The 24,094-nt window shown below is 38.5% G+C and overlaps 2 protein-coding genes across 3 annotated transcripts in view; one reads left to right on the forward strand and one right to left on the reverse strand.

Annotated features, from left to right (window-relative positions):
- Positions 1-17,054, reverse strand: part of cfap44 (cilia and flagella associated protein 44) — a gene marked incomplete at its 3' end in the record, with an annotated part of 58,384 nt that extends 41,330 nt beyond the window's left edge. Inside the window, exons 1-11 of the mRNA XM_079581147.1 lie at positions 17,001-17,054; positions 16,706-16,969; positions 13,895-14,036; positions 9,821-9,983; positions 7,822-7,924; positions 7,453-7,669; positions 7,015-7,129; positions 4,199-4,363; positions 3,815-3,970; positions 3,655-3,702; positions 2,074-2,173 (exon numbers count right to left, since the gene is read on the reverse strand). Coding sequence (XP_079437273.1) covers positions 2,074-2,173; positions 3,655-3,702; positions 3,815-3,970; positions 4,199-4,363; positions 7,015-7,129; positions 7,453-7,669; positions 7,822-7,924; positions 9,821-9,983; positions 13,895-14,036; positions 16,706-16,781 — 1,285 coding nt within the window. The 5' untranslated portion in view covers positions 16,782-16,969; positions 17,001-17,054. The remainder of the gene's footprint in view (positions 1-2,073; positions 2,174-3,654; positions 3,703-3,814; positions 3,971-4,198; positions 4,364-7,014; positions 7,130-7,452; positions 7,670-7,821; positions 7,925-9,820; positions 9,984-13,894; positions 14,037-16,705; positions 16,970-17,000) is intronic.
- Positions 1-24,094, forward strand: part of pum3 (pumilio RNA-binding family member 3) — a 55,353-nt gene that overhangs the window by 22,924 nt on the left and 8,335 nt on the right. The window contains exons 1-8 of one of the 2 annotated variants that reach the window (XM_079580845.1): positions 17,218-17,343; positions 17,695-17,763; positions 18,686-18,880; positions 19,829-19,994; positions 20,771-20,846; positions 20,923-21,016; positions 21,103-21,169; positions 23,189-23,363. In XM_079580845.1, the coding sequence (XP_079436971.1) occupies positions 17,697-17,763; positions 18,686-18,880; positions 19,829-19,994; positions 20,771-20,846; positions 20,923-21,016; positions 21,103-21,169; positions 23,189-23,363 (840 nt within the window). In that variant the 5' untranslated portion in view covers positions 17,218-17,343; positions 17,695-17,696. Of the gene's footprint in view, positions 1-17,217; positions 17,344-17,694; positions 17,764-18,685; positions 18,881-19,828; positions 19,995-20,770; positions 20,847-20,922; positions 21,017-21,102; positions 21,170-23,188; positions 23,364-24,094 lie in introns of those variants that run through there. The other variant, XM_079580846.1, reaches the window with a different exon arrangement.

Consider the following 24,094-nt stretch of genomic DNA (forward strand, 5'->3'; position numbering starts at 1 on the left):
ATTACCATAAATCATTAACCCTTTAGATGCCAGTGTTCGCCATCAGCAAACTACAACAATTCTAAATAACATGTAATAATTCTAAAATAACATATTTGTTTTACTCATGGCTATTGTCAGTGTGACCGGCCGGTCAGTGTGGATAATCTGTAGGAAGATTGAATTTGGTGCATTTTAGTTTTTGTGTAAAGTCAATTTGAAAAAAAAAGTCTCCTTTGGGAGTGTTTCGTATATTATGTGTATTTCGACCTCTAAACTACCTGTATTGTTTTGTGACTTTGATGTGTCTTGCTGTTAAATGTTCAATGTGAAGTTTCACACTATCTTGTCTGGGACAACAAATGGAAATTAGCCTACAGATACAGACGGTATCTCTGGAATCGTCCATATATGGTCATTTTTGAAAACAGTTAAGGGCCAGCCCATGAATACATAAATAACGGAGAATGCTAACATATTGCTACATGTTAACATCAGGCTAATGCAAACGGCTAGCTAGCACAAGCTACAACTGTCTTTTTTTCACTTCCACTAAACAATCTGCTGTGAGAAAATATCCATATGGACCCGATTTACACTCGACTTTATTTGTATGTGATAAATAAGTTCATATTCCACCAGAAAATGGCAAAAAAGAGGGAAAATTGTGTTTCTCTAAAGATTCTATTTTCCCCCTCGGCGAAGCCACGCCCTCTTCTATGACGAGATGCCGTCTGTATCTATGGCTAAAATCTGACACATTTACCTATTTTATAGGTAAATGTTAATATGTATTGTCCCACCACCTGCAACATAAAGTTTCTTCTCCTGCCCATTTTCTGGCAGCAGTACCCTTCTAATAAATAGGATTACAGTGCTTTGCAATTTTTTTTTCAAAATGAACATATTTTTTCGGACCTGTTTGCCATGGGAGACCCTACCAAGACAAGATCGCGAATACAAACGGCCGAAATGAGTTTCCTTCGCAGGGTGGCTGGGCGCACCCTCCGAGATCGGGTGAGGAGCTCAGTTACCCGGGAGGAGCTCGGAGTAGAGTCGCTGCTCCTTCACGTCGAAAGGAGCAGCTGAGGTGGCTCGGGCATCTGTTTCGGATGCCTCCTGGTCGCCTGTTCCAGGCATGTCCTAGTGGGACAAGGCCTCGTGGAAGACCCAGGACACGGTGGTGGGACTATGTCTCCGAGCTGGCCTGGTGGCGCCTCGGGGTCCCCCCAGAACAGCTGGAGGAGGTGTGTGTGGATCGGGAAGTTTGGGCATCTCTGCTGAGACTGCTGCCCCCGCGACCCGGCCCCGGATAAAGCGGAAGAAAATGGATGGATGGATGGAACATATTTTTTCCCACCCCAAACATTGTCCCTGAATGCATATTTTTGACGAATGAGATTCCCACACGTTTCCCAGAGCCCCCACGAGCACCCCCACAGAGGGTTATTGGGTACATGAAGGGACGCGTCTAATTCAATAAACATTACATTTTTACCTGTATTTTTTTAGGCATAGCTGTAGTGTCATGGTGAGGTGAAAGCAGGAAGTGACCTCCCTCTTAATTTTTTTTGCTTTTTTTGCATTTGTGGTCTCTGTGTTCCACACTGTTTTCGGGATACTTTAGTACGTCTTTGCTGTGTTTTTGTGGAGGTTTGTTGGATCAAAGAGCAGACAGAGGGCAGCTACAGTTTCTCTGACCTCCAAGGTCCTGCGGGTCAGGTTGACCCACAGAGTCAGCAGCTCAGGACTGAAGCCTGAACACTATTTCGTTGAACACTTGTACAATGACAATAAAGCACTTACTTACTTTTCAAAGCTATTAAAAACCCTTAAATCAACACAATCTGGATAAAAGGAGCAAAACGTGTTGGGTTAGGAGATACTAAAACATAGAACGTGTTTGTGAAACTTAATTAAACACGTCTCGACTCCAGATAAATATATTTACAACACAACACAGAGGATAGAATCTCTGCAGAGCAACTGTCAATATTGCAGCACCACTGGCATAGTCCGGGTGTGCTACCAACCTGGGAGCTAGTCTAGCACCCCCCAAAAACCTCTGCTCTTGCATATGAGAGCCACACTCACGGCCCAGGGCGGTGGTCGCCAGCAGGTGGCTGCTCCTCGACACGTCCATGCCCTGGATGGCCCCAGAATGGAACTGGAACAGGCACTCGGGGTCAGGGGTCTGCAATACACAGCAGATCCACACAGAAAATGTTCAGATTTTACAGATCCATCGGTAATTAATAAAGATTCTGATTTTTATCTAGTGTCAATTAACAGACTCCAAAATCCTCAGGTGACTCTAGTCCTGCTGAATCGGGAGTTTTGAAAGTTTTTGCCCTGTGTAATGCATTCTAATGAGGGCCATGGATTCAGAATGTGCCCATTTACAAAAATATTGAAAAGACCAAGTGCTGTCCATTCATGCCGGGAAACCAGTTTGTGAGAAGAACAAAATCCCAGATGTCTAACACGGCTGTCGTTTGTCATAGCACATGGTCCTGACGAAGACCTGGAGGCGGGACCACATTACACCTGTTTTAGAATCGCTGCATTGGCTCCCCGTGTGTTTCAGGGCTGATTTTAAAGTTCTTTTACTGTTTTTTAAATGTCTTAATGGTCTTGGTCCGTCTTATCTTCCAGAACTGCTTTTACCTTATGAACCTTCACGGCCCCTTCGCTCCTAGTTATTCCTAAAGTCAACAAAAAGACTCATGGTGAGGCGTCGTTCCAATATTACGCCCTCGGCTCTGGAACCACCTGAGGAGGAGCTCAGGGCTGCAGAGAACGGAAATGTTTTTAAGAGCAGGCTCAAGACCCACCTTTTTAGCTTAGCTTTTAACTGATATTTATTTTTGCTAGGCCTATTTATTTATCTCAGCACCTTATAATTAATTTAATTGATATTTAACTGCTATTAATATTTATTTTGTATTTATGTATTTTACCTCTCAGTCTTATTTTAGTGATCCTATTATTCTATTTTTACTTTTTATTTATTTTAACTATGTTTATGCACTCCCAGTTTCCTCTGGAGGGGGATTGTTGTTGCCGCTCTTTTGTAAAATTTTTGAAGCGTTTTTGAAGTTTTGATTGTGTGTTTTTAAGTAAGTTTAAGTAAGTGTTTTTGTCCTTTTTTTCTCGTCACTTTTTTCTCGCTCTTTAGTCGCTTTTTTGTTGTATTATTGTTGCTTTTCTGGCATGTTTTAGTCTTTCTTTTGTTGTGTTTATGTCGCTTTTCCTTCACCTTGTTGTGTTTCGATGCTTTCTTTTCAAGAGGCTTGTGGGTTTGGGTAAAGCCAAACAGGGGAAAATGTGCTTAGTTCAGGTGGGAGTTAAGAGGTTAAAAAACACACGCAAACAGCAACATTTGGTATTTATATTATCCTGTTTTTACCCAATAACCACCAAAGCAAAAAGTGGCTCATCTTCCCCCAACTTTGGCAGGTATGTGAGCAAATTCATCTTGGGGGCCAGAGGTTCTGTGCAGGAGGGCCGGATTTGGCCCCCGGGCTTGACGTTGCCGACCCCTGAACTAAAGGGTGTGCGTGCGACTGCCTTATGAAATAATGTACCTGCATAAACATCCTTCATGTTATGGGAGTTCCTTTGTATTCTTATATTCTTACTTACTGTCACCGAGCTGTCCATGCTACCACGTACCGTGTGGGTGAAAGAGAGGTCCAGTTTCCAGATGGCTCCCATGGTGTCCTGCACAAACCACACAGTCAGCGGGGCAATAAAAGGTCTGCATATGTCCCGCATAAGACATCCAGACTCTGCCTATTTGTCATCAATCCTGATACACTGTCCTTTTACACACCTGAGCGTACCAGACGAAGGAGTCCGTCTGCCCGCTGCGCACCATGGAGCTCAGGCTGACGTTGTGCCCGATCACCAGCTCGTTCATGGGCTCCAGCTCGAAGCGGCTGCCCTCCCCGTGACTGTCGGCGCCGTTGATGCTCTCGAAGTCCCAGCCCTGAGCAGCATCGCACAGCACGCACTTAACATTTCATCACACACTTAACATTCCACCTTTTCAAATAATGTCTATCTATCTATCTATCTATCTATCTATCTATCTATCTATCTATCTATCTATCTATCTATCTATCTATCTATCTATCTATCTATCTATCTATCTATCTATCTATCTATCTATCTATCTATCTATCTATCTAATCTATGGATCTGATGGAGAGTTTACCCGCACAGCTCCGTCGGCGCCCGTGGTGAGCAGCTGACCCTCTTCCAGGGCGAAGGGCAGGACAGTCCCACTGTGGCAGGGCCGGCCCTCTTTACGGCAGATCTCCACCTTTATAGAGTTCCCATCCCACAGCAGCAGGTTCCCCCAGTTTGAGCCCGACACCACCTGGGACAGAGCATTAACTTTGACCTTTGCAAACAACTCAGATCCTATCTCCACATTTACACCTCTACTTAGGATGCATGATTTTCTCACTGTATCCAGGCCCAAACAAAACAACAAACAAAAATGTCACAGAAAGTATATTCATTCAAATTTAGTGTGAAATCTGTGTGTGGGCACGAGTTCAATGTAGTTCATATATGCAGAATTATATTGGGTCATCATTTTCTTTAGAAAGTAGTGGAAAATTTGCAAAAAATATTTTATTGCATTTGTTAATTTAGCAAACTACTTCTGTGAATAAGTTTGTTTTAAGAGCTAATTTGAAGTAAAAAAAAAACAACAAAAAAAAGCATTGTGGCTTTATAAGATTGCCTTAATTGATCTCACAATGGAGAAATGTATTTGTTTATGCAAATGAGTGTGCACCGCGCAAGAGCAGAAAGGGTTTTCCGACCCTAGTTTGTTCATTTTGGAGGATAGCTTAGGACTGTGGAAGTGTTTTCCTTGTTGAACAGACACGAGTTATACAGGGGAAACAAGCTTGGTGGCTTGGTTATGTATGTGTAGTTATTTATGTGTAGTTATTTATGTATTTAATTGAGTTTTATCATAGCTCTATAATTATATATTTAAGAAGCACAGCTTTAATCATGGTTTTATAGAATCATGATCAAGTTTTGATCATAACATTAAATTCTTTATTCACAGCATCAGTAACAGCATCATGTTAGCGTTCTCTGTTATTTATGTCATGGTGGCGGTTGAACCACTTTGCTCCTCTCTATGTCTGTATCTTTATTGGGCAGAAAACTATATCAATAATTCTGCATTTGTTAAAGTATTGCTTGAATAATTGGAGAAAGTTCAAATGTTTCTCTTCTTTGTTTTCCCTTAACTGTTTTAAACATGACCATATATGGGCGAGAAAAATCCTAACTTTCTCTTAAAGAGGGGGTATTCTGCTTTTTTCAATCACATAGCACCAGTCTATATCACACTACAATGATGGTAGTGTGCTGTAAATGCAGTAAATTAGAATAACTGCCTTGTATAAAATGTCTCTCTCAAAATGGCTGTAGTGAATGTCGTGAAATAGGCCTCTGTCTCTTTAAGAACCTCTGAGCCTTTCCGACACGCCCCCTCCACACGCTGTCTGTGGCATCTGTGGGGGGTGGTTGGTTACTCGGCTGGTGACGAAAGCTCGGAGGCGTCTCCAGGAGTTGGGGGCGTTCCTAGGAGGACTCAGGCAAACCTATCCCTAAAATGGCCGCCATCAGAGTTTTTACAGGTTACTCAGAAATACGTGAATGTGCCAAGGCAACACTTCAGGCATGTTTTTAATGAGGGAGTGACAGAATAACATGATGGAAAGCTTGAAAAAGTCGATTTTGCAGAATACCCCCCCCCCCCTTTAACGCTAGCTTGCACTCGCTACGACTGCCGTTTATTCGCTTCTGCTGAACATATATCCATATTGACCCGATTTAGACTTGACTTTATTCATGTGTGATTAGGGCTGTGCAATTAATCGAAATTCGATTACGATTTCGATTACAACAGTAAACGATTACAAAATTAGCATAATCGCAAAAAATCGATTATAATTTTTATTTATTTTTATTTATTTTTTTCAACAACAAAAAAAATTCACTTTTTTTTTAAAAATTTTTTTTATTTCTTTTGCAAAGCAGACTTGTTATTTCACGGCGCTGGGATTATTTTCCCTTCGCGTTTCCCGTGCCACGGCTCAGGCTTTTGTCTGACATAAAAACAAACAGCGCTGTGTGATGATGTCATCAGGCCGCGCAGGTGTGAGGGCTGGCCAGCAGGGGGCAGGTGTGAAACAGGGACCTCTTCTTAATCAAGGCGTACTTTGTCATTTTTTGGCTGGATTTTTGTCTTTTTTCTGCTGGATTTTTGTAATTTTTTTGCTGGATTTTTGTCATTTTATTGGTGGATTTTTGTCTTTTTTTCTGCTGGATTTTTGTCACTTTTTTGCTGGATTTTTGTCTTTTTTTAATGGATTTTTGTCACTTTTTTGCTGGATTTTTGTCTTTTTTCTGCTGGGTTTTTGTCATTTTTTGCTGGATTTTTGTCACTTTTTTGCTGGATTTTTGTCACTTTTTTGCTGGATTTTTGTCACTTTTTTGCTGGATTTTTGTCACTTTTTTGCTGGATTCTTGTCACTTTTTTGCTGGATTTTTGTCACTTTTTTGCTGGATTTTTGTCTTTTTTTTGATGGATTTTTGTCTTTTTCTGCTGGATTTTTGTCATTTTTTTGATGGATTTTTGTCACTTTTTTAATGGGTTTTTGTCACTTTTTTAATGGATTTTTCTCTTTTTTTTGATGGATTTTTGTCACTTTTTTGCTGGATTTTTTTAAAGGCAACAAATAATCGTTTGAATAATCGTGATTTCAATTATGACAAAAATAATCGTGATTATTTTTTTTTCAATAATCGAGCAGCCCTATGTGTGATGAATATTAATACGCCAGAAAATGGCTAAAAAGAGTAAAAAATGGTGTTTCCCCCTAGCTGAAGCCACGCCCCCTTCTATGACGAGATGCCGTCTGTATCTACACTAGCTACTGTGCTGTGTAGCTGTCACATGCAGAGTAAAGCCTCACTGCTTTTCTTCAGCAGTCGTACCTTTCCGTCAGGTAACGCCATGTAGCTCTCGATGTCAGTGAAGGCGGTCTTTCCAAAGTGTCCCATGAGGCCTTGCAGTTTAAGGCCGGTGACGGTGCTGGCCATTTTCCAGAATCTGACAGACACAAGTGGAGGTGGCAAATGATTTAACATGTACACTCTTCTTACAGCATGATGATCAAGCACACGTGCACATGACATTCCTCATGTAGTAGAATATACCTCAAGCACTGAGGCTACACTAGCACTGATGGGCTGTGAACATGAGGGATTAGCAGGTCTCACTCAAATAAATACATTTTCCACCAGGCAAACAGAGAGTTACAGATGGGTGAGACTGGAAGTTTGATACAAAACAGATCCTTGAAGTTTATTTAGTTGTTTAAATGTGATATTATTTTTAAAAAGAGCAGAAGGACACGCTCGAACGAGACTGACTTGATGTGTCCTGATCCAGCGGAGGTGAGCAGGTCGGGGTTATGGGGGGAGAAGCTCACTCGGTACACATCCTGGGACACGGCCTTACAGCTGAGCATCACCTGCTCTTGCCTCCAGTCCCACAGGGTCAGCATGTAGTCAGGAGCGGCCCCCACACTGGCCAGGAGCGCCCCGTCACTGCTGAAGCTCAGGTGACTGTAGGCGCGCACAGTGCCACCTGACAGAGCACAGTTTAGTGGAAGATTATTGCTAAACAAAGCAGCTTATATTCAGTCTGCTCTCACATGTTGATGCTCCTGGTTTCAAAGGTGCTCAGTGAACTGAAGGTTCATTTGAAAAGCATAGATTCCAGTTGTGTGTGTGTCTTACCTCTGAGGATGCGATACGGTCGTAGAGAGGGGTACTCATAAACCAGGATGTTGGGATGGCTGCCCTTCTCTCCCACGGCAAAGTACTGTCTGTTTGGATGAGTCTGAGGGCACAGCTCGGTTTAAGAACACAAGTGAGGAAGATAAACGTTATCGGGATTATTTCAGAAGACAGCCTGTATGTTGCATGTGTAGGTACATAGAACAAGATAGGAATTACACATGCAAGTACAATTACACATTAAAGTGCAAGGTTTAGTAAAGGTGTACAAAGTGTAACAAAGATAAGATAAGATAATCCTTCATTGATCTCACAATGGAGAAATTCACTTGTTATATCTGCTCTCAGAAAAACGGTGTACAAATGTGTACAAAGTGTAGTTACTGATGTTTTGGCCAGATTGTGCCTGCTTTATAAAGTTTCATAAATGTACATAACACCATGGCCATGTGTAAACAAGCAGCAGCCTCCCTCTCTCGGCAGGAGGTTGCTTTTTGGATGCTTTTGCATCTTTGCCGTGAAGAGCTCCTTCTTAGCGAGTCAGCATCGACGCTGGCTTAACAGGTGTGTGTTACACTGAGAGCAGTCCCACGTGCAACACTCACCAAACAACCTCAGTTCAGCGTTTATTTAGGAGCACCTATGTGTTCATTTGAACAACTTTATCGTCATATAGACACTTATTAATGAAAAAGAAAGTGTCAGTGAGACTTCATATGATTTTATTAGGGGAGGGAAAGTTCTCACTTGTGAGTTTGAAGAAGCTAAATTATATAATGTAAATACGACATATCTGAATCTGAATTACTTTGGTAACTCATAAGTGATTTTTTTTCATTTAAATGTATGATCAGTCGAACTCTCACTGAGGCCTGAGTGGAAGGGTGTAGGGGAAGAGAGGGGGGAAAGGTTTCAGAAAGGCCCGTGGTCTCAGACGAGGGAAGGACTATGACAACAAGAGCAGGAGAAGATCCAGAGAGAATAGCAAAACATAAGAAAAATACAGGCAAGTTACACTTGAACAGGTTTTGGTTAGGGGTGTTTTTTGTAGTAATGGTGGAAAATGGGGATCAAGGAAGCAGACCTGAAAAAAGTGGCACCTTTTATCACAGTGCACACGAGAGAGTGCACACACTTTTTTTTAGATGAAAGAAGAGAGTCTGATATTTCTTTTGATGGGTTTGGTGTTGACATCTATGTCAACATCGAGGTCTATAGACCTAGGACTTTCTGTGAGTCAAAATCTTGAAAAAACCTCTGGCAGCTCTGAGTTGAAAATGGCTGTCAATGAGTTAACTGTTAAGCTGGTGAAAGACTGTAGTGGAGCGGAGGGACCGGCACTGGAGGAAGAGGAAGAAGCTGACCAGTGCAGGACACCACGCTCTAAAACAGGGACAAACCCAGGAGGCATTGCACCGTTTCAGAGGATCAGAGGAACCAGCCAGGTTTTCTCCGGGTGCTACTACCTCTAAAAACATGCGGGTCAGGTTGGCCCACAATGGCAGTGTGGTTCAGTCGCAGCGGCTCAGGACTAACACCTTAGTTAAAAACTTACATTTGGGAAAATCCGCATAACTAATACACAAATACACCTTACCTAATGGGTAACTAACTACAGGTCAGTGTGGGCTCTACAAGTGAGACGCAGTGGTCTGTAACTACAAGAAACACAGGGGAACGGGAGGGGAAAGGGGAGTGAAAATAAAATGACTGGAAAACTAAAGTGTAAGTACTGTACATGTCAGTGTGGGCTGTAATCTGATCTAAAGTGAGATGCTATGTACACCTTTATTACACTCGTTATGCTTTTGTTACACGTACACCTCTATGTTGTACACCTATATTCATCTTTGTACACCTTTATAACACTTTTATGTACCTGTACTTAAATGTGTAATTGCTTTCTTGCAACCTGTACCTACCCAAGAACTTCCATCTATCTACTCTTGAGAGTAAACTAACAACAGGTCTAAAAGTGTGTTGTTTCCAAAGGCCTTACAGTGATGGCTCCGATGCCTCCTCCACTGCTAGAGCGCAGGTGCTTCTGCTCCATGGAGCTCATGTCCTGCAGCACCAGCATGTTCCCCGCTATGTAGAGCAAAGTCTGCTCATCCAGCAGCTGCAGGTTAGCCCGACGCTTACAGTCGTAGCCGAAAGAGTGGCTGCAAAAACAAGTCAAGGAGTCAGCAGTAAAGCAGAGGAGAGCAGGAGCGGAGCTGGGTCAATGATGGATACAGGGTTTTTTTCAAAACTGATCTTAAACAAGTGCTAAATAACATTTAAACGTGCTTACATTTATTTTTTGATGTATTTGTAGCTTCTCTGCTTTAAAAATGTCAGGGGTCGCTTTTTTTTTTTTCTAAAATAGTTTCCGATACTTTGCACAAAATCAAATCTTCTGCCAAGTATATCTTAGAGCGTCTGCAGTCAACAGCACACAGTATTTTTGGGGTGTTTTTTTGTAATATACAGCAGCATCAATCTGGCTCTTGTCAGGTGAAGATATTGTGGAATCACATTTTTGTCATTTTTTTTAAATCAATTTTTTGTCTTTTTTTTGTCACATTTTTGTCATTTTTTTGTAGCATTTTGTCACATTTTTGTCATTTTTTGTCAGTTTTTTTTAATCAATTTTTTGTCACATTTTGTCACATTTTTGTCATTTTTGGTCAGTTTTTTTTATAAATTTTTTGTCATTTTTTGTCACATTTTGTCACATTTTTAATACATTTTTTGTCAGTTTTTTCAATACATTTTTTGTCAGTTTTTTCAATACATTTTTTGTCATTTTTTGGTCACATTTTGTCACATTTTTGTCATTTTTTGTCAGTTTTTTTAATACATTTTTTGTCATTTTTTGGTCACATTTTGTCACATTTTTGTCATTTTTTCGTCAATTTTTTGTGACATTTTTGTGACATTTTTGCCACTTTTCCATCAATTTTTTGTCACTTTTTTGTCAATGTTTTCTTACTTTTTTGTCACATTTTCATCATTGTTTTCGTCTCAGTTTTGTTGCTATTTTCACAGCTTTTTCCCAGAAGCTTTTGTACTGGGGTCAAGCCAAACTGGAGAAAATGTGCTCGGTTCAGGTGGGAGTTAAGGGTTACTTATGGTGCGTTCCAGGCAACTGGTAACTGGTAAAACTCGGAAACATCAAGACTTCTACGAGTTCGTATACAAGATGAAGACAGTAATGGCGGCCCCCAGTGGAGGAGCGCAGCTATTGTTAAAACTGTAACAATAGCTACAGTGTGAAAATAGCAACAAAACTGAGACGAAAACAATGATGGAAATGTGACAAAAAAGTAAGAAAACATTGACAAAAAAGTGACGAAAAATTGATGGAAAAGTGGCAAAAATGTCACAAAAATGTCACAAGAAATTGACAAAAAATGGACGAAAAAATGACAAAAATGTGACAAAATGTGACCAAAAAATGACAAAAAATGTATTAAAAAACTGACAAAAAATGACAAAAATGTGATAAAAAATGACAAAAATGTGACAAAATGTGACAAAAAATGACAAAAAATGGATTAAAAAAAAACTGACAAAAAATGACAAAAATGTGAGAAAATGTGACAAAAAATGACAAAAAATTGATTAAAAAAAAAAATGACAAAAAATGACAAAAATGTGACAAAATGTGACAAAAAAATGACAAAAAATGACAAAAATGTGACAAAATGTGACAAAAAAATGACAAAAAATGTATTAAAAAAACTGACAAAAAATGACAAAAATGTGATAAAAAATGACAAAAAATTGATTAAAAAAAACGACCAAAAATGACAAAAATGTGACAAAATGTGACAAAAACTGACAAAAAATGGATTAAAAAAAACCTGACAAAAAATGACAAAAATGTGACAAAAAATGACAAAAAATGTATTTAAAAAACTGACAAAAAATGACAAAAATGTGATAAATAATGACAAAAATGTGACAAAATGTGACAAAAAATGACAAAAAATGGATTAAAAAAAAAAAGACAAAAAATGACAAAAAAAAAAAATGACAAAAAATGACAAAAAATGACAAAAATGTGACAAAATGTGACAAAAAAATGACAAAAAATGACAAAAATGTGACAAAATGTGACAAAAAAATGACAAAAAATGTATTAAAAAAACTGACAAAAAATGACAAAAATGTGATAAAAAATGACAAAAAATTGATTAAAAAAAACGACCAAAAATGACAAAAATGTGACAAAATGTGACAAAAACTGACAAAAAATGGATTAAAAAAAACCTGACAAAAAATGACAAAAATGTGACAAAAAATGACAAAAAATGTATTTAAAAAACTGACAAAAAATGACAAAAATGTGATAAATAATGACAAAAATGTGACAAAATGTGACAAAAAATGACAAAAAATGGATTAAAAAAAAAAAAGACAAAAAATGACAAAAAAAAAAAATGACAAAAAATGACAAAAAATGACAAAAATGTGACAAAATGTGACAAAAAAATGACAAAAAATGACAAAAATGTGACAAAATGTGACAAAAAAATGACAAAAAATGACAAAAATGTGACAAAATGTGACCAAAAAATGACAAAAAATGTATTAAAAAACTGACAAAAAATGACAAAAATGTGATAAAAAATGACAAAAATGTGAGAAAATGTGACAAAAAATGACAAAAAATGGATTAAAAAAAAACTGACAAAAAATGACAAAAATGTGAGAAAATGTGACAAAAAATGACAAAAAATTGATAAAAAAAAAAAATGACAAAAAATGACAAAAATGTGACAAAATGTGACAAAAAAATGACAAAAAATGACAAAAATGTGACAAAATGTGACAAAAAAATGACAAAAAATGTATTAAAAAAACTGACAAAAAATGACAAAAATGTGATAAAAAATGACAAAAAATTGATTAAAAAAAACGACCAAAAATGACAAAAATGTGACAAAATGTGACAAAAACTGACAAAAAATGGATTAAAAAAAACCTGACAAAAAATGACAAAAATGTGACAAAAAATGACAAAAAATGTATTTAAAAAAACTGACAAAAAATGACAAAAATGTGATAAATAATGACAAAAATGTGACAAAATGTGACAAAAAATGACAAAAAATGGATTAAAAAAAAAAATGACAAAAAATGACCAAAAAAAAATGACAAAAAATGACAAAAAATGACAAAAATGTGACAAAATGTGACAAAAAAATGACAAAAAATGACAAAAATGTGACAAAATGTGACAAAAAAATGACAAAAAATGTATTAAAAAAACTGACAAAAAATGACAAAAATGTGATAAAAAATGACAAAAAATTGATTAAAAAAAACGACCAAAAATGACAAAAATGTGACAAAATGTGACAAAAACTGACAAAAAATTGATTAAAAAAAACCTGACAAAAAATGACAAAAATGTGACAAAAAATGACAAAAAATGTATTTAAAAAACTGACAAAAAATGACAAAAATGTGATAAATAATGACAAAAATGTGACAAAATGTGACAAAAAAATGACAAAAAATTGATTAAAAAAAACTGACAAAAAATGACAAAAATGTGACAAAATTCTACAAAAAAATGACAAAAATGTGACAAAAAAATGATAAAAATATGACAAAAAATTACAAAAAATTAGTTGTGCCACCTGAAACACTGAGTAAAGACAATAAATATGCTACTGTACTTTTAATAACCTGTTTTTACGGTTGTGCGAACCTGACACATCTATGACAAATAATTGGACTTTAGCATAAACGTGCTGACAGAGAAGACTCTGAACCTCGTGATCGTTTCTGTTGCATGTGGATTGTCTCAAAAATAGCAGCATTAATTTGTTACCATAGTTACGGCCATGCAGCGCAGATAGCACTATGCACTGCAGCATCAATCTGTGTTGGATGGAGATACCAGTAGTGACCAGAGTTATTCAATGGCTCTTTATCAATATAACGTACGATCAAGGCTATTTAATTCTCCTCATGTGGAAATATCAAAACTTTTCAAATATCTCCTCCTATCCTTATTTTACAAGACATCCCGGCTGTGTACTGGGATAAGAGGAGTGAGTGTGATCCACAAGGATACGACAGGTGCAGCAGGTGGAGCGGGATGTCCGACTCTGGGCTGACCGAGGCTTTGGACACCAGCTGCTCGTGGTCGTAGAACATGTCCACTGGAAGCTGCCCGTCGTCCTCCACCACGTCTGGCTGCGCCTCCTGTTCAGAAACTGACCAAAAGAAGTCATTTAGAGGCAGTGTATGTAACAACCTTAATAAGAGTTCAATGATTATAGAGCATAGTGAGTGCTTTTCTATGGGATTTGAATGGGATTTTTACTCCTGGCACGGAGCAGAGTCCCCACTGTTGAGATGTCGGCTGGACTGGGGAGTTTGGTAGTGAGAGAGAGTGGAGTCCTGCTGTTTTTATAGAAAAGTGGTTTAACCCCTTAACTCCCACCTGAACCGAGCACATTTTCTCCAGTTTGGTTTTACCCCAGTCCAAAAGCTTCTGGGAAAAAGGTGGGAAAATAGCAACAAAACTGAGAAATGTGACAAAAAAGTGAGAAAACATTGACAAAAAAGTGACGAAAAATTGATGGAAAAGTGGCAAAAATGTCACAAAAATGTCTCAAGAAATTGACAAAAAATGTAGGAAAAAATGACAAAATGTAGCAAAAAAAAATTACAAAAATGTAACAAGAATGTGACAAACATTTGACAGAAAAATGACAAAAATGTGACCCAAAAATGACAAAAAAAATGATCAAAAATGGACAAAAAAATGACAAAAATGTGACAAAAAATTACTCAAAAAATGTCCAAAATATGGCAAAATGTGACAAAAAAAAATGTGATAAAAAATTTGACAAAAAATGACAAACATGTGACAAAAAAAAATGACAAAAATGTAACAAAAATCTGATAAACATTTGACAGAAAAATGTAAAAAAATGTGACCCAAAAATGACAAAAAATTGATGAAAAATTGACAAAAAATGACAAAAATGTGACAAAAAATTACTCAAAAAATGTCCAAAATATGGCTAAATGTGACCAAAAAAAATGTGACAAAAAATGACAAAAAAATGACAAAAATGTGACAAAATAATTACAAAAAAGTTACAAAAATGAGTTGAATACCCAACAAAAAAATGATGAAACGTGAGGAAAAAGATCCTCAAAAAATTGATAAAAAATTGACAAAAAAATGACAAAAATGTGACAAAAAATGTCGAAAAAATATGACAAAATATGACAAAAAAATGATAAAAAATATGACAAAAAATGACAAAAATATGACAAAATGTGACAAAAAATGACAAAAAATTGATTTAAAAAATGACAAAAATGTGACAAAAAATGATGAAAAAATTGACAAAAAAGTTACAAAAATGACTTGAATACCCAACAAAAAAATGATGGAAAAAAAATTGTGACGTGAGGAAAAAGATCCTCTCGGTTCAGGCGGGAGTTAAGAGGTTAAGCAACTTGCCACTTGCCACCGGCACAAAATATGTCCCTCTATTCAAGCGTATGGTCTGGATATAGGCTTAAATACTGGGGAGATCCTCGCGTAGACCATGGGGTATAATAGTTTAAGATCCATAGGACATGGCAGTAGCAAAGAATGAGACTTGTTAGCCCCAAAACAGCAGGTATTTTTCAGACAAGAGCTCCTTCCGAGATGGCTATGAACACACTGAGCCAGAATATCTTGACGCTCGGTGACATTGTGATAAGCGTCTGACTTCAGGAAGCACAAGCGTCCAACTCGGGGATTAAAAAATGTGAAATAACGTTATGTTGCTGTGACTAAAAGTAACATTCACATACTGATGCAGTGGTTTTGTTACAGTTTTAACAATAGCTGCGCTCCTCCACTGGGGGCCGCCATTACTGTCTTCATCTTGTATACGAACTCGTAGAAGTCTTGAGGTTTCTGAGTTTTACCAGTTACCAGTTGCCCGGAACGCACCATAAGTAAAGCACTCACTTCAGGGGCGGCGCTAGAGGGGGCCCGAGTGTGACACTTTCACTCGTATGTAGCATTTTTTAACCCCTTAACTCCCACCTGAACTGAGCACATTTTCTCCAGTTTGGCTTGACCCCAGTCCAAAAGCTTCTGGAAAAGAGCTGTGAAAATAGCAACAAAACTGAGACGAAAACAATGATGGAAATGTGACAAAAACATTGAGAAAACATTGACAAAAAAGTGACGAAAAATGTATGAAAAAGTGGCAAAAATGTCACAAAAATGTCACAAGAAATGGACAAAAAATTGATGAAAAAATTACAAAAATGTGACAAAAAAATGATAAAAAATCTGACAATAAATGACAAAAATGTGACTAAATGTGACAAAAAATAACAAAAAATTGATTAAAAAATGACCAAAAAAATGACAAAAAATGACAAAAATGTGATAAAAAATGACCAAAAAAATGACAAAAATGTGACAAAAAAAATAATAAAAAAATCTGACAATAAATGACAAAAATGTGACTAAATGTGACAGAAAAGGACAAAAAATTGATTAAAAAAATGACAAAAAAAATGACAAAAATGTGACAAAATGCTACAAAAAAATTACAAAAATGTGATAAAAATTTGACAAAAAAAATAACAAAAAATTGACACAAAATGACAAAAATGTGATAAATAAAATGACAAAAAAGTTAAATACCCAACAAAAAAATGATGGAAAAAAATCTGATGACGTGAGGAAAAAGATCCTCTCGGTTCAGGCGGGAGTTAAGAGGTTAACCTGGACCCGCATGAAGAAAAAAATAAATCTATCTTGTCTACTAAAGTCTACATGTTTATCTCGTATCCGCAGGTACAATTAAGTCAGGTTATAAATAATTACGTCTGATATTGGTGATGATGAAGAGCTTACTTTGTTGAGGTCCTTCTTCATCCTCCTCAGTGAGAGTCTCTCCGTCTTCACTAAACCCTTCGTTTCCGTCCGACATGTTTCCTATAAAATTATCGTTAAATATTTATGAGCCGCCTGTCGGACTTATATTGATAAAATAACTCTCGCTATTACTATTTTAATTGGCACAGATGGTAGTATTTTGCCAAAAGAAAAAGCTGAACTTCTCGTTACTCCTCGCGGTTTGGCGTTGCTAGGCGACCCGAGTCTTTCCAGCCGCGAAGCCTCCTGGGTAATGTCGTTCTGTTACGCTGACGGTGAGGCTAATGCTAGTCTAATGCTCTTTTCACCTGTAACCAAAATGATTTATAACACATTCTTTACATGACATTATGAGTGACCAACCAAGAGTGCCGAGCCTACCTCTCAAACCACTGTGTCCTGTCGAAGTAACGTTTAAAAACGTTTACGAATTCATGACCGTAGGTGGAAGAAAACTGTCGTAACCAGCGCTGTTTTGCGACACGTAAAGTGTGTCGTTCATAACACATGTGGAAGGACCCGGAGCTGCGTGGTTGGATTTTCTTCATTTGGATTTACTTTTTTGTAAGATTATTTATTTACACAAGAACTCGTCAAAGCTTCAGATACGGTCTAAGGTGAGCCTAGTTTTCGTAAGAATTATAATATAATGTTTGCTAACGACGTCTTGATGATCCACATTTGACGGGTTCTAAATAACTTGTTCCTCGTTCATGTAATCGTAAACACTTTAAATCTGTCTATCAAAGAAACCCGCCCGGATTTGGATCTTTATTGGTGCAAAATAACGCATTACAACGACCTTATTTTAAAATATTTGCATCACAGTGTTATTTCGTGATGAAGATAATTTTGCTCCCCCTTTGAAACTAATGGACCCTGAGTCAGTTTGTTCTGAAGCTTCAAAGGAAGCCAATAAAATGTGTCTGTTTTGTTGATTTTTGCTTTGCTCTATTTCTGTGTGGAAGGAATGGAAGACAAGCCTAAAAAGAAGTTTTCACCCAAAGGGGGGAAGACCTCCCCTCTCAAAGGAAAAGGTAATGTTACTGTGTGTTTAGGCATAAAATGTATAAGGACTTCACTAGGGCTGCTCGATTATTGAAAAAATAATAATCACGATTATTTTTGACATAATTGAAATCACGATTATTCAAACGATTATTTGTCCAGCAAATCCAGCAAAAAAAAAGACAAAAATCCATTAAAAAAGTGACAAAAATCCAGCTGAAAAAGACAAAAATCCATCAAAAAAATGACAAAAATCCAACTGAAAAAAGACAAAAATCCAGCAAAAAAGTGACAAAAATCCAACCAAAAAAGTGACAAAAATCCAGCAGGAAAAAGACAAAAATCCAGCAAAAAAGTGACAAAAATCCATTAAAAAAAAGACAAAAATCCAGCAAAAAAGTGACAAAAATCCAGCAGAAAAAAGACAAAAATCCATCAATAAAATGACAAAAATCCAGCAAGCAAACTGAGCTGCGCGGCCTGCTGACATCATCACACAGCGCCGTTTGTTTTTATGTCAGACAAAAGCATGAGCCGTGGCACGGGAAAAGCGAAGGGAAAATAATCCCAGCGCCGTGAAATAACACAAGTCTGCTTTGCAAAAAAAACTATAATTCATTTTTTGCGATTATGCTAATTTTGTAATCGTTTACTGTTGTAATCGAAATCGTAATCGAATTTCGATTAATTGCACAGCCCTAGATTTCACTACCAGGTAAAACAGGATATAACGGGGCTAAATTATGACTACTTGTTAACCCAGAATTTCTTTACAAGAAACAATTGTCATTTTACAGACTTTAGGTTTATTGTGATATATGTGGGTCATGTCACATTTATATGTCTTGAATGCATAGTCTTAGACAGTGGACATAACAGTAGAAGTATTCTGAGGTTAGTCATTAGAAACACTAGAGAGTGTTCTTCTAACGGAGTGCGTTTTTGTATTAGAATCCATCAGCACAAAGATGGGAGGGAAGCCTGGTGCAAAGAAGCCTTTCAAGCCGTACAACAAAGACAAGAGCCGCCCCGGGAAAAGTGGAGACAAACAAACCACACACAAGTTTTCCAAGAACGACCAAGGTGCGAGGAAGAGGAAGCTGCCTCACGGGAAGGGCACGCAGGTGGAAGGAGAGGTCCAAGGAGGTAACTGACTACAGCGGTTCAGAGCCTGCGTGGATAGTTACTGATTTTCCTGGCTCTGTCTACTCTATCGCCTTTAAAGAGGTTTTTATTTGTTAGTGTTGCCCTTCATTTCCCCTCAGAGATCAGTTCTCTGATCGAAAGATGTTTTTTACAAGTTCTGGTAATGTCAGATCAGAAAGTTTACAGACTGTGGTGCAAGAAATAAAAAATATTTAAGGAAATACGTCGGTTGAAGTCAGACAAAACATGATGAACATGATTAACATATCCTGGACAGTTGGATTTTTTTTAGATTTTCCACAATTCCCTGATCGAACAGGACAAGGAAACTGACCTCTTCTGTTTCCTCAATTTTGCACATTTCAGGAAATGCATTCAACAATTTAAAAAATATGTAATTTGCTATAATTTTTGTTATCTTTAAAGGAACTATATGTATAGGTATTTTCACTGCAAGCTTCCGTATATATCGAATAGTGAGTCATCATCTTACAGGCCCTCCTCGTTCTGTGATTGGTCCCCAGGCGTTAGCCAGGCAACTAAAATCCTGCACGGTCACTGAAAAAGTTGTTACTTCGGGTCGTTTTTGCCGTCATGCACAAGCTTAATCGAAAAGGTGCAGTTACACATAAAACCTGAGGTGGCAGTAGGGAGTATAAAATGGCCAACTTACATCTAGCCCCTTTAAGAACACAGGAATTTTCATGTAACATGAATTCTATTGAGATTAGGAAGGTCATTTTTCATTTCAACAGAATTAAATACAGGTGATTCGAAAGTATAACATACTTACAGAAACATACAACCTGAAGTTAACTGTCAATTTTGTGTTAAACTTGCAATATTTTATGATTTTACTTAAATGAATGCATGTGTTTAGAAAATGTTATTTTGCACAACAGCCCTAGCATTTTCCCTGTAATTCAAGTATTTCTTGTGTGTTGTTAGGTCCAGCATCTAAAAAGTTTAAAAGTGGGAAGCCCAAACAGAAACTGTCCAAAGAGGAGCAAAAGCAGAGGAAGAAGGACGTGAAGAAGATCAGGCAGCAGACTGAGAGGAAGGACATGTTTGACATCGTCTGTCAGAGCAAGCACATCTGGGGTCAGCTGCGCAGGTAAAGCCTGCACCCAGCCCTCGCTTGTACTCGCATGTACCCGCATGTACTCACATGTACTCACATGTACCCGCATGTACTCACATGTACCCATTCAGTCACTGCCGAGGCTGCCGGCGAGGACATGCACCACGTTAATGACAGTGGAACTCTAGACGGGGTTTAGACCTTGATTTCAGTCTCTGCTGTGATCTGGTACACTTCTTGGTTTAGTCCTGGTTTAATCCAGATTCAGTCCACGATGTAGTCCAATTTTAGACCTGGTTTAGTTTTGGTTTAATCCTGACAGTAGAAGCAGTGAGTGGAGAAAAGTATTTGAGCTCAAAGCTGCGTTGAACCTAAAAAGCACTGAATCACGAATTAATCATCATGCAGATCAGATCCTGATTGGATTTTTATCATCATGTCACCAGCCTTAATTACACTAGGATTAATTCTGCTGCTGTTCTGACTGATTTTACACAATCTTTGCCTGACAAGTTTTTTTGCATTTGTGGCATTAAAAATATAGTACAAATATAGTACCTTGGCATTAGAATGGCATTAAAAAGATTTAAATTTGACTTGCTGGCACCTTTATGGTCCCTGGTACCAAACTGAGCTGACTGGAGAACTTGCCTCACTGGGTCTGAGTAGGCGCTTTTAGTGGGTAATCTGCCTGTCGCTCACACTCATCTGCACTCAGGTAGGCTTTACACAGGCTTATTCAAACACCTGTGCAGTATATCACATATGACCAGGTTCAAATTACATTGAGCTGTAACATTTGTGTTCAGGAAAACGTGTGACGAGAAAGATAAGAAGAAACTAATGAAAGAGCTTCATGACCTGATCCGCGGCAAAGGCAAACAGGTGAAATGACAAAAACAAAAGGACAAACAAAAGAATCTCCTTCCGTTCTAATCTGCCTTTGCCTCCGTGTCTGCAGATGGCGTTTGCTCACGACTCGGTGCGTGTGCTGCAGTGCTTCGTACAGTTTGGCAGTCACGAACAGCGGCAGGAGGTGTTTGGGGAGCTCAAAGGTCAGCTCAAAATATCGCCAAACTGCAACACCTGTATCTCCAGCGTGTTATATCGTCCCTTCTGCATCTGTCTGTTGTGTCCGCAGAGGACATGGTGGCTCTGTGCAAATCCCAGTACGGCCGACACGTGGTGAAGAAGCTGCTCATGTACGGGTCAGTATGCGCTCACTCAAGCATCAGGTTCATTTGAAAAGTTAGCACACTTATGAATTGGCTCGCAGACTCATGTCTTGGTGGGGTTTTATTAACACGATGAAAATGAAATGTCAGTAGGAATGCTGGCGCCTGGCCTAGTGCGGGAGCTCTACACTTTCCCACAGCGGGAGGCCTGAATAAATCGGAAAAAATCTTAAGCACCCCCCAACGTGCTCACTCCCAATCAATGTGGTGTTAGGAGGAGCTCTGCTGTTATGGTCAGATAGTAATAAGCCTCTATCAATCAGTCAGTCAAACTTTATTTATATAGCACAGCCAGTTGTGTTAGATTAGATCAGGCGTCTCAGACATGCGGCCCGGGGACCAAATCTGGGCTCGTGAGGTCATTTTTGTTGGAAGATAAAGTGAAGATATTACTGTGCAGATTTCAAACTACTCCCGGTGTAACAGGCCAAATTAACCCCCGCCCATATTAAACCCAGGTATAGTTTGGCATAGGCCAAACTATACCGCACTGCAAAAAGTATTTAACTAGATCAGTATAAACATCTCAATTTGAGCTTAACAATCCAAATTTTAGCTGTTTTGACTAGTTAAGAAGTTCTTGGGCATTTGTCCGAGATTATTTCACTTATTCTGAGATGTTTCTGACTCGTTTCGATACATTTCGTCCTTATTTCAGGTCATTTTCTTTGCCAATGGGGTAAGAAAGTTGGTCTTATCTCATTGGCAAGTTTACTTTCTTATTTCAAGCGAGATTTACCCTTGAGCTGGTCTGAAATGTCCTCAAACAAGCAAAGGAAACTTGGTCCGATCAGGAAAAGTGTCTAAATGAGTGAAAACCGCTCAAAACAAGATACATTTCCTCAATTCAAGTCATTTAAGCCAATGCTTGATATTTACTTTTTGTAGTGCGGGGGATCTAAAATATGAAAAAAAAAAAAAAGAGAAGTGCCTAAAGGGTGCCGAAATTTATGCACATGCCTAATTTTGTTTAAATGATTCTTGCGCACTTTACATAAATCATATAAACCTTATTTCACTTCTCAAATATCACTGTCTCCGTGTTAGTCTCCTATATGATATATTTAACTGGAATTTCTTATCCAGACAACCAATGATTTATAAAGAAAAGTCCTGAAAAATGACAGGGGTGCCCAAACATTTCCGTACCACTGTATATGAGAAAACCGTGTTATCTCACTCAAATGAAATAAACAGTTGGTCATCGTAAGGGTCTAAACCGCTCTGCGTCTGACCCATTTGCCCTGGGGAACCCGACCACAACGGCCACTACAACATAAGTCCTTGGAACATTTGGGCGCTCAAACTACCCCACATTGGGTGGCGATTCCAAGAGGAAAGTGGAAGGAATCTTATTTGTATTTGTGCTTGTCACATGACACATGTCACCCAAACCAGGGAAGGGGATTGTCACGTAATGAAGCCACAGTTTCCCTGAGGCAGACTGATAAACTTACAAACCGACCGACCGGCGTCTCCCGTCCAGGTACTGATCAGGTCTTTCCTGCTTAGCTTCGAGATCTGACGGGATCGGGGATTCCCAAGGTGATACACAATCACTGCCATCTGTTTATTTTCAACATATGGCAAAATGTAATGTCTAAAGGGGCATTTCCATAGGTGTGAACTGGGACAGACTGGATCGTTTTGAGAACAACAAAGAGACCCCAGGGCTGAAGTGGTCTGGGGTTGGTGGGTTGGTTTGCCAGCTAGTTTGAGCAGCTGAGTTCCACAAAGTTCTACATAGGAACAGAGTTCAGCACAGTAAGCAAAGCCAAAGAAAAATACATGCTCCCAGACCACTTTACCCAATAGGCACTTGAAACTTGTGGGGGCTGCCCCTCCCCAAGTTAACTGGTCTTAAGTGAGCTGAATTGCTCCCATGGAAGGGGGGCGTAAACTCTAGAAATACGTATTTAAACGCATTGACCCTCCTTGAAGCTGGGACAGAACAGGAGGATGTCTGCTCTAATGTCGCTCTGACTTTTCCAGGAACAAGGAGATGGTGGCGTCAGTAATGCAAACGTTCAAAGGTCACGTGAAGACCATGCTGCGCCATGCTGCCGCCTCCACCATCATCGAGTACGCATACAATGACAAGGCCATACTGTCCCAGAGACTGATGCTGAGCGAGGAGCTATACGGGAACACCTTCACTGTGTGCAGGGTGAGGCTGATCTTTTTTAGTCTGTGACTTCACTGTCGGACCCCCACAAAGGTGTCCTTTACCTGGATTTACCTGACTGTTCTGATCTGGTCTAGGTTCAGTAACATTATTATACGCTATATTTACTCTATTACACACTGCACTATTATTAAACACTATTATATATATGTGCCCAAAGAATCAGCCGACGACTTGAACATCCTGAAAGACCAGGTTATTATTTTTCCCTGATGGCAAGATGACAATGCCAGGATTGTGAGATTGTGAGATGTACCAGTTGTCAAAGAATCCAGAAAACGTAAGAATCTTTGGGCTTGTGCAGGAGAAAGCTTTGCGTAGTGGTCACACTCTCCCATCATCACCTATTTTTTGTGGCCACTTTTTTGGAGGCCAGGTGGTGTATTAATTACTCACTACTTTCTTCTCACGAGCCACTTTGGCCAGCTGTGTTTGAACTGAATTAGGGGTATTCTGCTATTATGTTTGCATAGCTAACTGCTCACTGCTAGCACAGGTTTTAAGAGACTTGCCATCTCAGGAACAAAGTACACACAAATACAGAATAATCTACAGACTTTGGGCAATGACAGATACAAACATGGAAACTATCTATTAACCAATGAGAAAATGAGTCAATGAAAGAAAATCTGAATATTCTGTGGTTATCGTTGACCAGATCATAACTGTGTCATTGTTGATTTTCACACTGTTATTCTGTTAAATCAAATCAG

The sequence above is a fragment of the Gobius niger genome, assembly GCF_951799975.1.
Source record: "Gobius niger genome assembly, chromosome: 22".
In the NCBI taxonomy this organism is placed as follows: Eukaryota; Metazoa; Chordata; class Actinopteri; order Gobiiformes; family Gobiidae; genus Gobius; species Gobius niger.